General features: G+C 57.6%; 1 protein-coding gene across 3 annotated transcripts in view; it reads left to right on the forward strand.

Annotated features, from left to right (window-relative positions):
* CACNA2D2 (calcium voltage-gated channel auxiliary subunit alpha2delta 2) overlaps positions 1 to 18750 on the forward strand; it is a 141006-nt gene extending 122256 nt beyond the window's left edge. Inside the window, exons 9-38 of one of the 3 annotated variants that reach the window (XM_055344131.1) lie at positions 510 to 560; positions 685 to 784; positions 892 to 1050; positions 1286 to 1393; positions 1490 to 1568; positions 2105 to 2154; positions 2330 to 2419; positions 2594 to 2665; positions 2869 to 2943; positions 4271 to 4345; positions 4423 to 4494; positions 4581 to 4652; positions 4757 to 4818; positions 5699 to 5775; positions 9679 to 9739; positions 11850 to 11947; positions 12151 to 12241; positions 12362 to 12424; positions 12572 to 12675; positions 12940 to 13038; positions 13131 to 13219; positions 13421 to 13471; positions 13700 to 13771; positions 13875 to 14027; positions 14180 to 14232; positions 14346 to 14401; positions 14561 to 14687; positions 14835 to 14944; positions 15043 to 15125; positions 15218 to 18750. In XM_055344131.1, coding sequence (XP_055200106.1) covers positions 510 to 560; positions 685 to 784; positions 892 to 1050; positions 1286 to 1393; positions 1490 to 1568; positions 2105 to 2154; positions 2330 to 2419; positions 2594 to 2665; positions 2869 to 2943; positions 4271 to 4345; positions 4423 to 4494; positions 4581 to 4652; positions 4757 to 4818; positions 5699 to 5775; positions 9679 to 9739; positions 11850 to 11947; positions 12151 to 12241; positions 12362 to 12424; positions 12572 to 12675; positions 12940 to 13038; positions 13131 to 13219; positions 13421 to 13471; positions 13700 to 13771; positions 13875 to 14027; positions 14180 to 14232; positions 14346 to 14401; positions 14561 to 14687; positions 14835 to 14944; positions 15043 to 15125; positions 15218 to 15358 — 2593 coding nt within the window. In that variant the 3' untranslated portion in view covers positions 15359 to 18750. The other 2 variants (XM_055344132.1, XM_055344133.1) reach the window with 2 other exon arrangements.
* Positions 18751 to 18839: the final 89 nt, after the last annotated feature.

Below are 18839 nucleotides of genomic sequence, written 5' to 3' on the forward strand. Positions count from 1 at the left end.
GACTCAGACCTCAGGGCCTTGTCCTGGGACAGGGGACATGACAAGCCACTAAGACCAGGGAACATACCTCCTGCCCCCTCTCTGGATCACCCATTCATCCCTCCTTGGGCTCATTCATGTGCTGGGAGATTAGGTCACTCATGTAATGGGCAAAGACTGGTTTTTGGTTTGTTTAAGATTTGTATTTATTTGAGAGAGAGAGCATGAGCCAGGGGAGGGCAGAGGGAAAGGGACAAGCAGACTTCCCACTGAGAGGGGACACCCTGATGTGAGGCTCAATCTCAGGACCCCGAGATCATGACCCAAGCCATAGTCAGACTCAACCCACTGAGCCACCCAGGCGCCCCAGAACTGTTTTATTAAATGTGATATCTTCAATGCCTAGAACGCTGTCTGACCCATGCAGTAGACGCTCAATAGAAACATGTTGAATCAATATGTGGGTAAAGGAAGACAAGGCCCACAGGGTCCCAGTGAGGCTGACCCTAATTGAGGCTTCTCCCGGGCAGGTATATCCAGGGGGCCTCATCACCCAAGGACATGGTCATCATCGTGGACGTGTGAGTGTGCACTGCCTGCAGGGGCGTGGGGAGGAACGGGGTGAGAGTCTGCCACCTGGGAACCTCATAAGGGAACAGCAGGAGAACTCCTGAGGCCTACCTGGCGCCTCCATGACCTTCCCAGGAGTGGCAGTGTGAGCGGCCTGACCCTGAAGCTGATGAAGACCTCCGTCTGTGAGATGCTGGACACGCTATCAGATGATGACTATGTGAACGTGGCCTCGGTGAGTGCCAAGGTGGCAGGCGGGTGAGGAATGGACCACCCCACCCCATCCCATGCTGAATGCCCTGGCCAGCCTGAGGCCACTCACCACCGTCACTGTCCCCACAGTTCAATGAAAAGGCACAGCCTGTGTCATGCTTCACACATCTGGTGCAGGCCAATGTGCGTAACAAGAAGGTGTTCAAGGAAGCCGTGCAGGGCATGGTGGCCAAGGGCACCACAGGCTACAAGGCCGGCTTTGAGTATGCCTTCGACCAGCTGCAGAACGTGAGCCCCGTGGGTGGATGAGCGGGTGGCTGGGGACAGGCAAAGGCCTGGCCTTGGTGACACCAGGGAAATCAAGATGAATGGCCTTGTTAGCGCCCAACAGGCAGCTCGGGCAGATTGCACCATCTGCTGTGGGGGAGAGGGCCTGAGGACCAGGCCTTCCAGGGGAGGGAAATCCACCCCGGGACCAGGGAGGGGCCAAGAGCCACCTGACCCAAGCCCTGCTCCTGACCAGTCCAACATCACTCGTGCCAACTGCAATAAGATGATCATGATGTTCACGGACGGTGGTGAGGACCGTGTGCAGGATGTCTTTGAGAAGTACAATTGGCCCAACCGGACGGTGAGGCTCAGCCCAGGTGGGGGCCGCCCTGACCCGTACCCGGTAGGGGGAGGGCTGTCCTCAGCGGCCACAGCAGTAACCTCCAGCCCCAAACAGGTGCGCGTGTTCACTTTTTCCGTGGGGCAGCACAACTACGATGTCACACCCCTGCAGTGGATGGCCTGTGCCAACAAAGGTATCCCATCCAGCATCACTGCCTGGTGGCTTGCCTGCTATGCCCTGCTGTCCATCGGGTTGGTTGTCCACCTGTCCACCCGTATGTCCAGCTTTCCAGTTGCCTGCTTATCCACTGTGCACCTGCCTGTGCATGGGACTGTCCGTCTCTATTTGGCCATGTGGTTTGTCCATCTGACTGCGTATCTTTTTGACCATCTGTCTGTCCGTTGTCCATCCATCTCCCAGTTTATTCCTCCTATGTCTGCTTGCTGGTCAGTTTCCCAATCCATGCATGTGGGCCTGGCCCCTGGATGGACTCAGCCTCAGGCCCTTGCCTTTACCCTGCCTCTGCTTCCTTGCACCCCTACATTCATGGCCCCTTTCCTGGCATTGGCCCCATTGACGGGGCAATGGAAGGGGGCACTGAAGGGATAGGAGTCTGGGGGTAGTGACACCAGAAAGAAGGGGCCTGAACACACCCCAGGGTACAGGATCCCCTGTGCCACGGGTCCCAGGTACCACCCAGGCCCACCTCTGCCTCACCTTCCCTCACAGGTTACTATTTTGAGATCCCTTCCATTGGAGCCATCCGCATTAACACGCAGGTGAGACCCGACGGGGGCCCCCTCCTCCTAGCCTCTTGCTTCCTGAGCACACAGTGTGAGCGCTGGGCTGCTGTGGTGTGAGAGTGCCCCCTGGTGGCATGCTGATATAGAGGGAGGCAGAACAGGGAAGGTGCAGTGGGAAGTGGACTTGTGACCCCTGTCACCTTCTCCCCAGGAATATCTGGACGTACTGGGCAGGCCCATGGTGCTAGCTGGCAAGGAGGCCAAGCAGGTGCAATGGACCAATGTATATGAGGATGCTCTGGTAAGGCCTCGGGCCCCCACAGATGGGCCCACAAGGCCCAAGTTCCTTAAGGGCCCCCTTGTGGGAGTAAACCAAACAGAGAATAAAACGAGCCTGTGCCTGAGCCCATCCTCTGACCACTCAGGGTGGGGCAAGCTGGCCACAGGAGACTAACCTACCATCCTCTCCCTTCAGGGGCTGGGGTTGGTGGTGACAGGGACCCTCCCTGTTTTCAACCTGACACAGGATGGCCCTGGGGAGAAAAAGGTAAGGTTCCCCCTCCCCCCTGGGAAGGGCCAGGCATCCCTGAGGGGGTTGGGCAGGCTCCTAGCAGGCCTGAGATGGAGAAGGGACAGGCAAGCCTTCAGACCGGACAGGAATAACTATGACTTGAGAACGGCATGAGGTTTGGACCCTGGGGCTCCTCCGGGGAACTGAGCCCATGGCACGCCCCATGCCTCTGCTCCCAGAACCAGCTGATCCTGGGTGTGATGGGCATCGATGTGGCTCTGAATGACATCAAGAGGCTGACCCCAAACTACACGGTAAGTATCCATCTGCCCATCTAGCCAGCTCTGCCTCCCCCTGGACACAAGCCAGGCTTAGCAGAAGGAGTCAGATGGGGATGATAGCACCTCCAGGGAAACCTGTGAATTCAGGCAGTCAGGAAAGGCTCCTGGAGGAGGTGACCTTGGGCCTAGAGCTGGGGTCTGCAAACTTTCTGCGAAGGGCCAGACCATGAATATTTTAGGCTCTGCCAGCGTAAATACTCATACTCGGTTCTGCTATTGTGCTGAGAATGGCCACAGACAAATAGATGGATATGGCTGTGTTCCAATACAATTTTGCTTGTGGATCCTGAAATATAAATTTCATGTAATTTTCACATTCATGATCTTTCTCAACCATGTAAAACCATAACAAAACAGGGGCGCCAGGTTAAGCATCCGACTCTTGGTGTCAGCTCTGAGTCCCACATAGGCCGCTTGGCAGGGAGTCAGCAGAAGCATGTCTCCCTCCGTCCTTCCCCCTCACCAGTGCACACACATGCACGTGCACGCTCTCTCTCTCTCTCCCAAATAAATCTTTAAAAAAAGAAAAATGTAAAAAAACATTCTTAGCCATATGGTGCCCATGGGCCATAATTTGCCAACCCCTGGATAGTCAAATAGACAGGAGGTATACCTTAGAGTTACAGTAAACTCTTTGAGCAAAGGACTGAAGATGAAAACCAAAGTCATAAAGCAGGGTAGGGGCAAGGTCAGCGTGGCTGGCCCAGGGCCTGTAGTGAAGGCAGGCCTTCAGCTTCAGTCTTGGTTGTGAAAGGGGTGGGGAGTGGGACGTGTGTGACAGCTCGCCCAGGCCCAAGCCACATGAAGGCCCCCTGTCGTTGGCCTCCACGAGCAGTGAGAAAACAGCCTACAGAGCAAAGGGTGAGTCCAGGGTCCCTTTCACTCCTCCATCACTTCTATCTGGAAGAAGTACCCAAGGATTCCATGGGTACCCCCCTCCCTATGTGCCCTACTGAGCCTGGGAGCAGGAGGAGGCAGTAGTGGGGACGGCACAGGGAGGGACCCCTGGAGGCAGAACATCCAGCTGCCTGACACCTCCAAGAGAATCAGGAGTTGTGGGGGCAGAAGGCCAAATGGAATCAGGGTCCCATGGAGCCCACCTGCCCCAGCAAGGGCCACCAGCCTGCCAGGCTGGACTTGAGAAACAGGTTCAAGGCCACATGGTGTCTGGGGGCCCCTGGCCCAGGGAAGGGAAATGGTACCTGTCAGTGGTATGGAAAGCAGGCTAAGGAAGAGCTCGAGAGTCTGGGGAATCCCTGCCCAGCCCTCCTAGCTCTGAGCCCCCAATCTGTGCCCCCAGCTTGGAGCCAACGGGTACGTGTTTGCCATTGACCTGAATGGCTACGTGTTGCTGCACCCCAACCTCAAGCCCCAGGTGAGCCAGGGAGCAGCCAGGAGGAGGGTCAACCCTACAAAATGGGGACCCCTGACTTCCTGCCCTGCCTCCCCCAGACCACCAACTTCCGAGAGCCTGTGACTCTGGACTTCCTGGACGCGGAGCTGGAGGATGAGAACAAGGAGGAGGTGAGGGAAAGGAGGGGAGGATGGATAGGAGCACCCAGAGCAGCCGGAAGCGGGGGCTGCACCCCTCACCTCTCTGGTGCTTCCAGATCCGTCGGAGCATGATTGATGGCAACAAGGGCCACAAGCAGATCAGAACACTGGTCAAGTCCCTGGACGAGGTGAGAAGGTGGTAGAGGGGGACAGAATCAGTGTGCGCATCCTCCCACTCTCCATCCCACCCCTGCCTACTGGCCCAAGTACCTGACCCAGCCTCTTCTCTCAGAGGTACGTAGACGAGGTGGTGCGGAACTACACCTGGGTGCCTATAAGGAGCACCAACTACAGGTGAGTGGGGCAGGGCTGGACCGGCAGGGAGAGGCGGGGGCAGCCCCAGAGCCCAGGGTCTGTGGGTGCCCAGCAGCTACAGCCACGATCCTTGTGGAGCACCAGCAGCTAGGGCTGCTCACTACTCACCCCAGGACTCTCGGTCCCCCAAGGGCCTCTTGCTGGCCCTTCAGGAACAAGGGCCATCTCCCGGAGCACAGGACAGAGACAAGACAGTGCATCTGATGTCTCCCTGTGCCACACTAGCCTCTCATGTCACCCCTGCCTGGACTGTACCCCTGGTTGTCTGCACCCAGGATGTCCCTCAGCACATCCCCAGGTCTGCTCTCAACAGGCACCAGAGCCCTCAGAGCAGTACCCTGTGGTCAGCCCCAGGCAGTGCAGGCTGTCTTCTTGTGCCCTCAGAACTGGTCTCACTCACACCCCAATCCCAGTGTGTGATTGCTTCTCACCGTGTAAGCCCCAGGCCTGCTTTTCACTGGCTTCACATGGCCTAAGTCCCTGGGGACCAAGGACCCAATCCTATGGCTGTGCACCCAGCAGCCTAGCTCACTGACAGTACTCTGGGCATTGTGAGTTTGCCGCTGGCCTGGCTAAGGAGGCTGCCTGGGTACCTGATGTGTGTTGGAGGGTGCTGCTGGAGGTGGGGAGTGGCGTGGGGACTTCCTCTTGGGCTGGGCATTCTGAGGCCTCCATGAGAGTCTGGGGAATGACTCTCCCACAGCTAACAGGGCAAGGTGGCCCTGGTGGTCAGGAAAGGGGACATCACAGCCCAGGCCACTCTACCTAGCTCCCAGGCCATGGAGTGGGGGGATGGATACCAGTGTGGCCCACCTCTCCCCAGCAGTGACAGATGCTTCTCCCCTCCCCTCCTCCTTAGCCTCGGGCTTGTGCTCCCGCCCTACAGCACCTTCTACCTCCAAGCCAACCTCAGCGACCAGATCCTGCAGGTCAAGTGTAAGTGGCCCGCCCCCTGCCTGCGCCCTGCACCCTTGCCTCTGCCCCGCGCCCTGGCCGGCCCCAGGCAGCATAGCCAGCCACTGGCGGCAAAGGCAGCCCCTCCTGCCCAGTCTGCCCAACCCCACCCCCACCCCAGGCACCCGCAGGCTGGGGCACCAGCCATCGGAAAGTCTGTGGAAATCTGCATGCTCGCCTTTTCTCAGACTTGGTTCCAGATCATTCTCTCATGATTTCCGTTGAGGTTTTGGTTTTAGTTTCTCCTACTGCGTGTCTTCCCTCCTTAGCCTGCCTCCCCACCGCACACCTCTGGGAGCTGCATTCTTGGAAGACACCCCCTCCTCTCATTTCTCCTCCCCTCTGCGCCCTGTAGCTCTCCCCCTCTGTGGTGCCACACCCCCCCCCAGGGTCTCTCTCCCCCTCCTCGCCCCCTCACTCATCCTCCCTCATTTCCCTCCTTTCTCTGACCCCCTCTGCCCTTCCATCTCTCTCCCCCCTTCCCTCCCTTCTCTCTCCCCTCCTCCTCTCCCCTTCTCCCTCCCTCCCTCCTTCTCTCTCCTTTCCCTGTACGCCCACCTCCTCTTCCCCCCCCTCCCTTCTGCTCCTTCCGTCTCCCCCTCCCCCAGCATCCCTAGTTTCTCTCCCTCCCTCCCTCTGCTCTCTTCCCCATCTTCATCCCCTACATCCCAACCCCCCTGCCTCTTCTTCCTCCTCCCTCACCCCCCTCTCCTCCTCTAGGACCTCTCTCCTTCCTTCCTTCCCTCCCTCGCCCACTCCTCTGCCTGTGGCTCATCCCTGCATGTCCTGCTCACCCTGGGCCTCCCCCAAGAGGCCTCCAGAGCCTGTGGCCCTGCCTGCCCACCGCCCGAAGTCACTGGGAGGGAGGCTGGGGCTCCGGCCCCACCGGGCGCCCCCCACCTGCCTGGCCGACTGGGGCTCATCTCCTTTGAGTTTTCTCGCTCTCTCTTTCTCTCTCATGTCGTTTTTTTGCAAGAAGTTTCCTTTCGGTATGATGATGAGACACAATATTTTCATTCAAACAGCCATTGAATAAAATATTGTTTGTGCCCCTCCCCTTCCCCTCCCCCTTTTCGTTTGTTTTTGTGTTTGTGTTGTTTTTGTTTTCCTCGCTTTCTCTCTTGGTGGACTGTCCCAGTGCCAATCAGCAAACTGAAGGGCAAGTATATTCAGAACCAGTGCACCCTCCTCTCCCCACCCCACCCACCCTCACACCCCTGCTTGCCCCCCTCCCTGCCCAAGACCAGCCAAACCCCTGCTCTCCAGGGCTCTCTCCCAGCATCCCCTTGGCTCCTCTAGTTCTTGCCTTTTCCCTCATCCCTAAAACCCCAATTACAGCCAGCGGCCCTTCTCCTGGCCCTGCCTGCAGGGTGGTCTCCGGGTGTTCTGAGAACTCAGGCCCCCTCCTCGTCCTTCTTGCTCCCTCTGGGAAGGTCCCTGCCCATCCCCAAAATCTCTGTCCCTCCAAGACAACTCAACAGTGGGGACAGAGCTGGATGCCTCTCCACCACCTCCCACCCAGCAGGGCAGGAGTCCTGATAGGCAAGGGCTAGATGAATCCTCAGTGGGGCTTAAGAGAGGCTTACGGGAAAGGAAAGCTGCAGCCACATGAGCCTTCCTCTGGGATAGTTCTCCCTCCTGTGATCTCTGGCAGATGGTCCAGAAGTTGTCAGCTCTCCAAGGAGTTGGCTCTGGAAGGCTCTGAAAGCCCCCCACTCTGATTCTGGGCAGGACAGGTCATCAGCCAGGCCACTGGGAGAGCAAGGCAACCATCCAGGGCACCAACCATCGAGGGTACTGGCCTAGGTGCTGATGCCCCTGTCCCCTGCTGCCTCCACTACGTTCTGGCCTAGGTGCTGACGCCCCTGCTGCCTCCACTACTTTAGACTTTGCTAAAGCCCGCTGGCCCAGCTCAACCATGGTACCCACTGCCACTGGGGCAGGTGCTCAGGTATAGAGAAGGCCTTCCCCTGGGGAATAAAAGCAGACTCCCAATGGTGCGCCTAGCCAGGAATGGAAGGAAATGTATCTGGACCCCAAAGGCCAGCAAAAGAGCTCAGAGGGAATCAATCTGGGAGTGAAGAAAAATTCTGGCACTTAGAGATACCCAAGCCAGAGACTCTGGAGGAACGTAGGCAATGAACTCACAGACTCGGGTGGAGAATAAGAGGAGTGGAGGGGGAAGCTCATGAGGGTCTCCACCACTGGTGCACAGAGATACTGCTCCCAGGGCATGCCTGGGTAGATGGGCACGGAGAGCAACCAGGGGATGGCCCAGGAAGCCCAAGGGGCCCTGTCCAGCTTAGTCCAGCAAAAGGGATATAGCTGGCCCCAGTGGCCTGGGTGGGGGTGGGGGATAGGCCCTACCCCCACTGGCTTGAGTTGTCTTTTCTCCCCCTTCCACATCCCTCCCAGTGTCCCCAGAAATGCAGGGCTCTGGTTACAATGACAACTACAGCCTAGTCTCCCTACCTCCTTTTTCTTTCTCCTCCTTCCCCTCCCCCACACCCGTTCCCTGTCGGCTTGTGTCCAAACCCTGCCTCACAGTCCCAACAGAAAGCAACAGTCCAACCAGTGACTGCCCAGTCCCTCCAGGCACCCCAAATCCACTTCCCAGAATCTTGCAGTGCATTGTGGGAGTATCTGGGAACACAGAAGACCCCTCTTCTGCAAAAATAAAGCCCTAGGGTGACAGAGAGGTTGGAACCTTGGTGAAGACAGGATTGGAAGGTGGGCTGCCCAGGGTGCAACAGACCAAGGAGCAGGGGCACACCTCCAAGATGCGGATCAGCCAGGTAGCTGATCCAGCTGGGCAGGGAGACACCACAGAGAAGCCTCAGATTCACTCACAAACCCACACAGAGACACTTGTATACATGCACACTTATGCAAACACACATGCTCTCCCATGTACATATATGCTCACTCTCAAACATGTGCACAGCCTAACTGATGGATCCCTGAAAAGCACCCCACTCTGGAGCCCCAGCACTCCTCTTTTGGCTGCTCTGAACTAACAGGTCATGGAGGCTCGTTGTTCTTCCCCACCTGCCCTCATACCTCCAGCCCAAGAGGGCAGGTGTACAGGTTCAAGCAGGTGTCCCCTCCTGGCTCCCAGACCCTCCTCCCACAGCGTGGAGACATTCCCAGATACCTCGAGAGTCTCCCCTCACCCAGCCTCCCAGCCCAGGAAGGACCGCTGGACCCCCACCCCCACAATGCACTGCAGCCCAGCCCCAGCTGCCCATACCGTCTCTGGTTGGACTGTCTGTGCCTGTGAGAAATCCCTCGGTTTGGCCATGTTGATGCCTGACACAGAACAAAAGCAAGACCTACCAAAATGCAAACAGCTGCAGCAAAGAAAGAGAGATAAAAATCCGCAGCCAAAAGCCAATTCCCTTCCTCAAAGTCTCTTTGGAGGCAAAGGAAGCTCAGCATGCGGTTTTTTCCATTATGGATATGATAAGAGCAAGACCGGTGCCTCCCCCAGACCATGCATATATATAGCAGTGTGTGTATATATATATGTGTGTGTGTGTGTCCGTGTATATGTGCTATACAGCCGTATGGAAGCATATACAGCCACGCCACGGGACTCACTGCCGACAGAGGACCAGGCCTGGGCAACATATTGGCTATAACTGCCCTCCTCCTGCGATGCTGTAGTCTCCACAGGCCCTCCACCCCTCCCCACCCGCCCCTTCTCTCTGCCCGCCCCTTCTCTCTGGCTCGAACTTGAACGTGGAAGTGGCGGGTTCCCTCTTTGCTGGTGTCTCCCCCTCCCTCAAGCCACCCTCTTCCCTGTCCCTCCAGCCCTGTCAGCTCTGAGCCCCTGGCCTCCTGCCTCCCCAGCCCCCGCCGGATAACCCCCCGTTTCTGTTGCAGATTTTGAGTTCCTGCTCCCCAGCAGCTTTGAGTCTGAAGGACATGTTTTCATTGCTCCCAGGTAGCTTGCGTGTGGCCTTACTGAGGTGTCCTCCCCAACCCCAACTGCCCTGGCCCTGCCTCCTGCACTGCTGCCCGGAGCTCTGTGTGTGTGTGTCCTGTGCAGTGTCGCCCCCATCCCTACCCCCACCCCATGCATAGCCCCGTATGTGCGGCCATGTGCATACCCGGGCCATGCAGCCGCACCAGGCAGCAGTGGCCAGCCGCCGACGGCGCCAGCCCCCACTGAACGTGGGACAGGAGGGTTCCAGACTCCACTGCTCTTCCCTGCCTTCCCAGGCCACCAGGACGGACCCTTTCTGCCCTGGACAGTCTGTCCGCAGCACACTCTCCACTGGGCAGCTGCTGCTCTGGTCTGTGGTGCCCTTCCCACCCCCTGCCCCGCACCCCATCCTTGTCCTGTGTCAGTCAGTGTTCGTGTGGTCCGGGGATGAGCCAGCCAGAGCCCCTGTCAGCAGTGCTGAATTCAGGTGTGGTGGCTCACGGAGGATGGGGGGAGGTGGGGAGTACAAGGCCTTCAAAGAGCTGCTCTGGCAAGTGAGGGGTCGGGGCCCCGCACCCTGGACCAGCCCTGAAGTGCACAGTCAGCATGCACACACATCCTTGGGTGCATACCCTGTGCCTGTTGGCCCACAGTGAGGAGGCCAACAGGCCCCCAGGTGGTGAAGCCCTCCACTGTGACCTGGCTTTGGATGAGGGCAGGTGGATGCAGCCGACACAGACCCATGGGCACTCTTGAATCTTGGCACCACACGGGGGCTCTGGACATTCCTGACCTCCATGTGTGTGCACGTGTGTGCATGCACCCACACATTTCTCTTGACTCTCTGTAGGTGTGTTTGTATTTGTGAGCAATTGTGTACATTCATAAGGGTCTGAATGTAAATGTGGGGTGGGCTGTGTGCCTGAATGACTGTGGAAATGAGTGAGAAAGGCCCGTGTGGCCCACATGACCCTGAGAGAGGGGACTGTTTATTTTTTTCACTTCTGTATCTTTGGCTTGGGAAAGCTCAATGAATACGTGTTGGGTGAGTGAATGAATGAAGTAATCCACAACCGTAAATGTACATATTGTTGGGGGACAGGGGTGGGGAACAGCAGGGGAGTTGTATCTGAAGTACAACTAGATGGGTGTCACTCTGGATGTGTCTGGTGTGCCCGCTACCACAGAAGTACAGGCTGGGCACTGTACAAGACCATCGGGGCCAAAGAGCAAGTGGGTGCTGAAACCCCACCCCAGGTGCCCTCACCAAACCATGGGCCCTAGCACAGCCCAGGGAAGCAGTGCATTCTAAAAACTCCCAAAGTTGCTGCCTCCAGGCCAGTGGGGAGGCCTCTGGTGGCAGAAGTGTGAACGAGGGATTGGGCAGGAGAGAGAGCTCCATCTAGCAGGGTAGAAGGACTGCTCGCCAACATTTCCTGGGGACCACAGCCCTAAGCAGGCCACCCATGCCCCCAAAGTTCCCATGTTCTCTGGCCCCGGAGCCTGAGCCCAGCAAGGGCCTTGAAGGAAGTGAGGGATCTTGCCTGTCTGCTTCTGGGGGAAGAGCATTCTGGGCAGGGGGAACAACCAGTCTGAGGCCCCACGTGTTCCCACTGGCTTCCTGACACCCTCTGTGGTATGATGGACCACACTGAGACTTGGAGAGCTTGAGTGAGCTGTCCAGAGGCACAAAGCCAGGAAGCGGCAGGCTGAGGTCTCACACTGAGGCTGACAAAGCCAGTGCCGGGACTTCACCGGCCCTGTGCCCGCAGAAACACGACAGCATACAGGTGGACCAGCCAGAAGTGACACACTGCCTGGGGCCTCCCAGGTGGGCTGTGTGGGTCCAGCTACACAGGAGGCGTGGGAGGCCCTGCAGGGCTATACCCAGGGGGGGAGAAACAGCCAGGCTGGAGGAAGCAGACCATCATTCTTGTGTCAGCTCTGCCCCTATTCAGACGTGGCAGACTGCCAGGCATGTAGTGGCTACAACCCGTAAAAATACACATGCCCCTGCCTGAGGCCCAGGCTTCTCGGCCAACAGCCAGGCAGGCCTGTGGGGAAGCCTCAACACTACTGCTCTGTCCAGCCCCCCAAGCCTACTCTTCTTGCCCCTCCCCACCCCCAGAGAGTATTGCAAGGACCTGAATGCCTCAGACAACAACACCGAGTTCCTGAAAAACTTCATTGAGCTCATGGAGAAAGTGACTCCAGACTCCAAGCAGTGTGAGTGCCTGGTGGGGCAGCTGGGTCTGGGTAGAGCCCAGGCCAGAGGCGGGCAGCCCAAAAGAACCCAGAGATGGGGCAGGTGTGAGGCAGACCCAAGCCCAGGCAGCGAGGAAGGCTCCTTTGGAGCCTTGGGTATGTGGGGGAGAACGGGCAGGAAGCCATAAGATGACACCCCCTCCACCCCTACCCTCCCGTTCCAGGCAACAACTTTCTTCTGCACAACCTGATCTTGGACACGGGCATCACGCAGCAGCTGGTAGAGCGAGTGTGGCGGGACCAAGATCTCAACACGTAGGCATCACCCAGCCTATGGGGGCAGGAGGTGGGGATGGGCCCGGAGGCCCTGGCCCTGCCCTGAAGAAGGCAGGCCTATGACTCACCTCCCTGCTGCACCCCGCCCCCCCTCACCAGGTACAGCCTTCTGGCCGTGTTTGCTGCCACCGACGGCGGCATCACTCGCGTTTTCCCCAACAAGTAAGTGACCTACCCTGCCACCCAGCACCCTGCCCCTGCCTAGGACCCTGCCTCTGCCCTGCTGCCTACAGGCCTCTTTGCACCTGCTGAGACACGGTCCCCACACACCACCCCTTCCACCAACCTCTGTCTGTCTCGGATAACCAGAGCAGCTGAGGACTGGACGGAGAACCCGGAGCCCTTCAATGCCAGCTTCTATCGCCGTAGCCTGGACAACCACGGCTATATCTTCAAACCCCCACATCAGGATGGTGAGTGTTCTCCCAGGCGCCTAGCAGCAGGTGGGAAGTTGGGGCTTCCCTGTCTGCTCAGCCAGGGCTAGGTTCTGCTGTCTGAGACCCCTCTCAAACACGAGGCTAGCTGAGACTGGGGCAGATGAGAAGACAGAGCTAGGCTGAGCCGAACACTACACTGGGTACTGGGGGCTTGGCTTGGGCTTCTGGGTCCACAGGCCCAGCACAGGGTGATCCATGTGGCCACCAGCCTCTACTCCTAACCTCCTCAACCCCTTCCAGCCCTGTTAAGGCCACTGGAGCTGGAGAATGACACAGTGGGCATCCTCGTCAGCACAGCTGTGGAGCTAAGCCTGGGCGGGCGCACACTGAGGCCAGCAGGTGAATGCCTGGGACAGAGGTGGGGAAAGAGACTATGGGCAGGGTGCTGCCCGGGCGGGTGGGCATTGATGGCCCCTTGCTGTCCTCTCTAGTGGTAGGTGTTAAGCTGGACCTAGAGGCCTGGGCTGAGAAGTTCAAGGTGCTAGCCAGCAACCGTACCCACCAAGACCAGCCTCAGAAGGTACCTGGGTGGGGGTGGGGCCAGTAAGCCCAGCAGTACTAACTCTAGAGGCCCCCAGGAACCCCTAACACTCATTCAGAGTGGTTCCTGTGCCTCTGGGGAGGCAGTGGCTGTTACAAATAGTGTGGGGACCCAGATATACGAAGGGTGATGGGAGGGGGGAAACTAGCAGGCACCTTACTGTCCTTGCTCTCTGCCCAGCAGTGTGGCCCTAGCAGCCACTGTGAGATGGACTGCGAGGTTAACAATGAGGTACGTGTGCCCTGAACCCTAGCTTACTCCAATCCCAGACTTTAGTCCCCACTACAACTCCTAGCCCATCCCTTGGCCTGGGGGGTCCCAACATCCCACTCTGACTTCACAGGTTTACCAGAACTGGGGGGAGTGGTGGCCCTTCTACCCAAGGACCCGTCTGCCAGGGTCTGGGGAGGAAGATCTGGGCCTGAGTCTCCGTCTTCCTCCCCCTTCCCCACCTCTCAGGATCTGCTCTGTGTCCTCATTGATGATGGGGGATTCCTGGTGCTGTCAAACCAGAATCATCAGTGGGACCAGGTGAGGGTCAGGAAGGGGTTGGAAGGAGGGAGCCAGGGTTTGAGCCTTCTGGGGGTGTGGCACTACCTGCTCCGTGACTACCATTCCCTCCCGGCCTTCCCAGGTGGGCAGGTTCTTCAGTGAGGTGGACGCCAACCTGATGCTGGCACTCTACAATAACTCCTTCTACACCCGCAAAGAGTCCTACGATTATCAGGCAGCCTGCGCCCCCCAGCCCCCTGGCAACCTGGGTGCTGCACCGCGGGGCGTCTTTGTGGTGAGCCTCAGGGATGCCTGGCCAGGAGGTTGCGGGAGGAATGGGGGGGATGGGAGACCTGCCCACAGACGACGCTCCACTTCTGAGGAGAGAGCTGGGGGTGACCCGGGTCCGGACCGCAGTGGCAGCCCATGCCCCTCTCTTCACTGCAGCCCACCATTGCAGACTTCCTTAACCTGGCCTGGTGGACCTCAGCTGCAGCCTGGTGAGTCCCAGGGAGGAGGAGGGGAGGGAGGGGCTCCCTGGGCAGGAGGGCACAAGAGAAGTGGTGGCGCAGGGCACTGGTCTCTGGTGAGCACTCTCACTCATACCCTGCAGGTCCTTGTTCCAGCAGCTCCTCTATGGCCTCATCTATCACAGCTGGTTCCAGGCAGGTAGGTAGGGCTCTGGAGGCCCCACCTCGAACCTCTCCTCCCGAGTCTAAGTTCAGACGACACCCGGGCCAAGAGAGGGCGGGGCTTACGGCTGAGCGCGGCTGAGGCCGGAGCTGGCCAGGGTGTACGGGTGGGGCTGAGGCGCTCTGGGCCCCGCAGACTCCGCGGAGGCCGAGGGGAGCCCCGAGGCGCGCGAGAGCAGCTGCGTCATGAAACAGACTCAGTACTACTTCGGGTCGGTGAACGCCTCCTACAACGCCATCATCGACTGCGGAAACTGCTCCAGGTGCCCGCGGGGAGCCGGACCGGAGGACCCAATGGGGCCCCGCGGGGGCTAGCCGGGTGGGCGGGGCCTGCGGCGGGGAGGGGCGGGGCCTGCGGCGGGGAGGGGAGGGGCGAGCCCCAACGCCCCGCCTTTCCGTGCCGCCTGCAGGCTGTTCCACGCGCAGAGACTGACCAACACGAACCTTCTCTTCGTGGTGGCCGAGAAGCCGCTGTGCAGCCAGTGTGAGGCTGGCCGGCTGCTGCAGAAGGAGACACACTGTATCCTGCCCCCGCTGCTCCCCGCCGCCCGCGCCCCCTCCCGTTCCCCGCGCCCCCTCCATGCCCTGCCGCCTCCTTGACTCCCCACCCATGCCCAGCGGACGGCCCGGAGCAGTGTGAACTGGTGCAGAGACCGCGATACCGGAGAGGCCCGCACATCTGCTTTGACTACAACGCGACGGTGAGGAAGGGGCGGCGCACTTGACTTCCCCCCCTCCCTTCCTCTCCCCTCCCCGCGCCGCCGGCCGACACGCTCCCTGCCTCTTCCCGCAGGAAGATACCTCAGACTGCGGCCGCGGAGCTTCCTTCCCGCCGTCGCTGGGCGTCCTGGTCTCGCTGCAGCTGCTGCTCCTCCTGGGCCTGCCTCCCCGGCCGCAGCCCCAAGTCCACGCCCACGCCTCGCGCCGCCTCTGAGCGCCCCCCCCCGCCCCTCTCCAGGCCTCCCCGCCTCTCCCCTGCTCCCCTGCCCCACATACCCCGCCTTAGAGCCTCGCCTCCTCCCTCACTGAAGGACCTGAGCGGCCAGGCCCCAGGGTCTGAGCCTTGGAGTGGGGGGGTCCCAAAGGAGGGTGCCGCAGGTCTTTGGCCCCCAAGCCACATCTCACCGCTGAACTGTCAAGTGACCCCAGACCCCTTATTCCCACTGGACATACCCACCCCTTAGGGCTGGGACAGGGAAGCCACAGTACTGGTGCCAAACCAGGCCTCCACTGCCCACCCTGCCCCAAGGCTCCCTTTGTGCGGGAGACCTAGGCCCTGCCCCAGCTGGACTCCTCTAACCTGGCCCTTATGCCCCACCCAGGAGCAAATCTGGATTCCCTGGGAATAATGAAGTTGAGATGGGCAGTTTGAGGCCTGTGCATCCCAGCTTCCATTCTAGCAGGAGAGAATTCGTGAGGCAGCCCCACAATGGGCACCTGCCCCTTTCAGGCCTACAGCCACCTTCCTCCAGCTGTGGGGGTGACAAGCCAGTGACTGACACTGGTTCAGACACAACCCCATACACACCTGGAGCCCTGAGGGCAGAAACTGGACTCACATTAGACATACCAAGGAGAACACACACACACACACACACATACACAAACACACATACACCATGGGGTAGGGGTGGGGGCTCACAAAGCCTTACACAGGGCATGGGGTCGGTGGGAGGGTTGGCATGTGCACACTTCATCTCCTGCTCACCACCCGCCTCTAATCTGACCTGCAGCCCAGCTGGTCCTCTGTCTCTAAAGCTGAATGTCAAACAGTGCCAAATGCTGGGGCAGAGGGTGAAGACCCTTCTGTCCCATCCTAGCCGCCAGTATCCTGGAAATGTCCCTCACCCCGCCAGGTGCTCATTGTAACCATTTCGCACTAGTGTCAGGCCCCCAGTGGGACCACATGCGACTGCCTGCACCTCTTGGCAGAGGAATCTTCACCAGACATTGCCCTTTGCCTTAGCCAGAGTGACATGATCACTCCTGGCTGGGCCATCCCATCCCCAATCTGGCCCTTACACACTCAGGCCTGTGCCTATTCCCTGTTTCTTTTCACACACACACACACACACACACACACACACACACACACACACCCTGCCCCCAATGGGGGGGCAGACTTTTCCTCCCTGCTGAATACACTTGCACACACATACACGCATGTACACACTCTGTGCACACACAGAGGCTGGGCCCAGGCACATGTCTTTACACCATTCATTCTGATCATTTTCCCCAAAGGCATCCCAGCCTGGGGGCAAGTGGGGGACTGAGGGCAGGGGGACGTGGCCATGAGGTTCAGATGGACTGGGAGGAGGGGGGAGGGTGATGCATTAATTAATGGCTCCGTTAATTAATGTCATGTTGCTTGTTGCTTTCTCAGTGTGTGTGTATGGTCCATGCCCGCTGCTGGTGCCAGGGTGGGCACCCATGCTGTACACCCAGCCTAGATGCCAGCCATGTCTTGCGGGGGCGTGTGTGTAACTGTAGTGTAGTCAGGTGCTCAATGGAGAATATAAAAATAAAACAGAATCAAACATATATAGAAAAATATCTATTTTAAGTTTAAAAAACAGGAAAACAGACAAACAATCCCCATCAGATAGTTGTCCAACCCCCAGCTGGGTCTGATCCTTCTCATCACCCACCTGACCTGGCTGCCCCCTCACCTCGGGCTCGGGGGATCTGTGGGGGACTGGGGGGCCATTTCCTTTTCTCTGCCCTTTTTTTTGGTTGTTGTTCTATTTTGTACAGACAAGTCAGAAAAACAACAGTGACAAAAAAGTCAAGAAACTTTGTAAAATATTGTGTGTGATTCCTTGTAAAATATTTTCAAATGGTTTATTACAGAAGATCAGTTATTAAATAATGTTCATATTTTCACTTCAAATGGTTCCCATCCACTGTGTCTGCCTGAGGGTGGGGATTGGGTAGCTTGAAGACAGGTAGGTGGCCATGAGCTCAAAGTCCCATCTACCACTCCGCTGGGAGTGAAGGCCACTGCAACCCATGCAACCCAGGTACCCAAGAGGGTATATAGGTCATAATGCTTCTTAGGTTTCCAAAATGCCGGGTCCTTGACATCCTTTGTCTCATATAATTGCAAAAGCCTCTGAGAAAAGCTGTCCTTAAAGGCCAGGATAGTGGAAGAAGACAGATGAGATTCGAGGTTAGGCAGGCATCTAGGCATCAGGTCAGACCACCAGGGCTTAATGGGCAGGTCACCCACTTGGAGCAATGAGTTAGTACCTGGCCCAAGTCCAGGACCTGGTGCTTGAGGGCCCCATCCTGCTGTCCAGAGGAGGCCAGGGTCTGGCCCACCCACTAGCATGACCATGGCTCCTTTCCAGCCCAGGGGAGGCTTAAGACCCAGTGCTCTTGACTGCTGTTGCTCATACTAGAACCGAAAACGGAGTCTGTTTCGGTGAATCCTCTCAGACCTCCCTCTGGCCTGCCTGTGTTCATTTTAATCCCAACTCTAAATAATCAACCCTAGTCCATGTGACCCTTCACAGTCTTTTCAAGGAGAGAAACTAGTAGCCACCAAGTGTAAAGGTTTCCCAGTACTACTGATGTTCACTCTCTTATGATGCACACTTTGCACTCACCCAGTAAGCAGCCAACTTACAACCTTAGAGTTGGGTACTAGTTTATCTCCATACTGCAGATAGACAAACTGAGACTTGGGAGAAATCCTCTCCCCCCCTGGAGAGGAGGGCAAGAAATCAGCAAAGGCTTCAGAGAGGAGGTGACCTGTGGCTGGGGGGGGCCTTAGATATTAAATAAATGGAGGAGGGCATTCCAGTCCTTAGCAAAGACATCCTTCCTCATTCCCCTCCATGAGTTGGCCACAGAGCAATGCCTAACTAGTAACCTGAGAGAGCTCCATGCCTTGCAACAGCGCTGGGTCCTGGGGTAGGCTTGCTAGATAAAATGTAGAACATCCAGTCAAATTTGGATTCAGATAAACAACAAATATTTTTTAGTATGTCTCCAATATTGCATGACACATAACTATACTAAAAAGACTGGGGCCATGCTTACACTAAAAAACTATTCATTTTTATGAAACTCAAATTTGACTGAACACCCTACCCTGTATTTTGTATATGTGCTGCCGAAGCAAGCACGAACACCCTGTATTTTGATTTGCTAAATCTGGCAACTCTACCCTGAGAGTGAGTGGCAGCCATTGAGAACCTAGACCCCAAAGAAACGGGTGTCATGTCAACACCGTTTGTAACCTGGAAGCCTATGTGTGCAGTTGTGACTGAGATCAGTGGCTTAAAGGAAGGGGCTCTGCACTTTATACATGTGCTTTGACATATAATTATTTTAATTATATGCACATTTTTTAAAAGTAACTCAATACACACACACACACAAAAAAAAAAAAAAAAAAAAAAAAACAG

Source organism: Nyctereutes procyonoides, unplaced genomic scaffold (genome assembly GCF_905146905.1).
Source record: "Nyctereutes procyonoides isolate TBG_1078 unplaced genomic scaffold, NYPRO_anot_genome, whole genome shotgun sequence".
Lineage (NCBI taxonomy): Eukaryota > Metazoa > Chordata > Mammalia > Carnivora > Canidae > Nyctereutes > Nyctereutes procyonoides.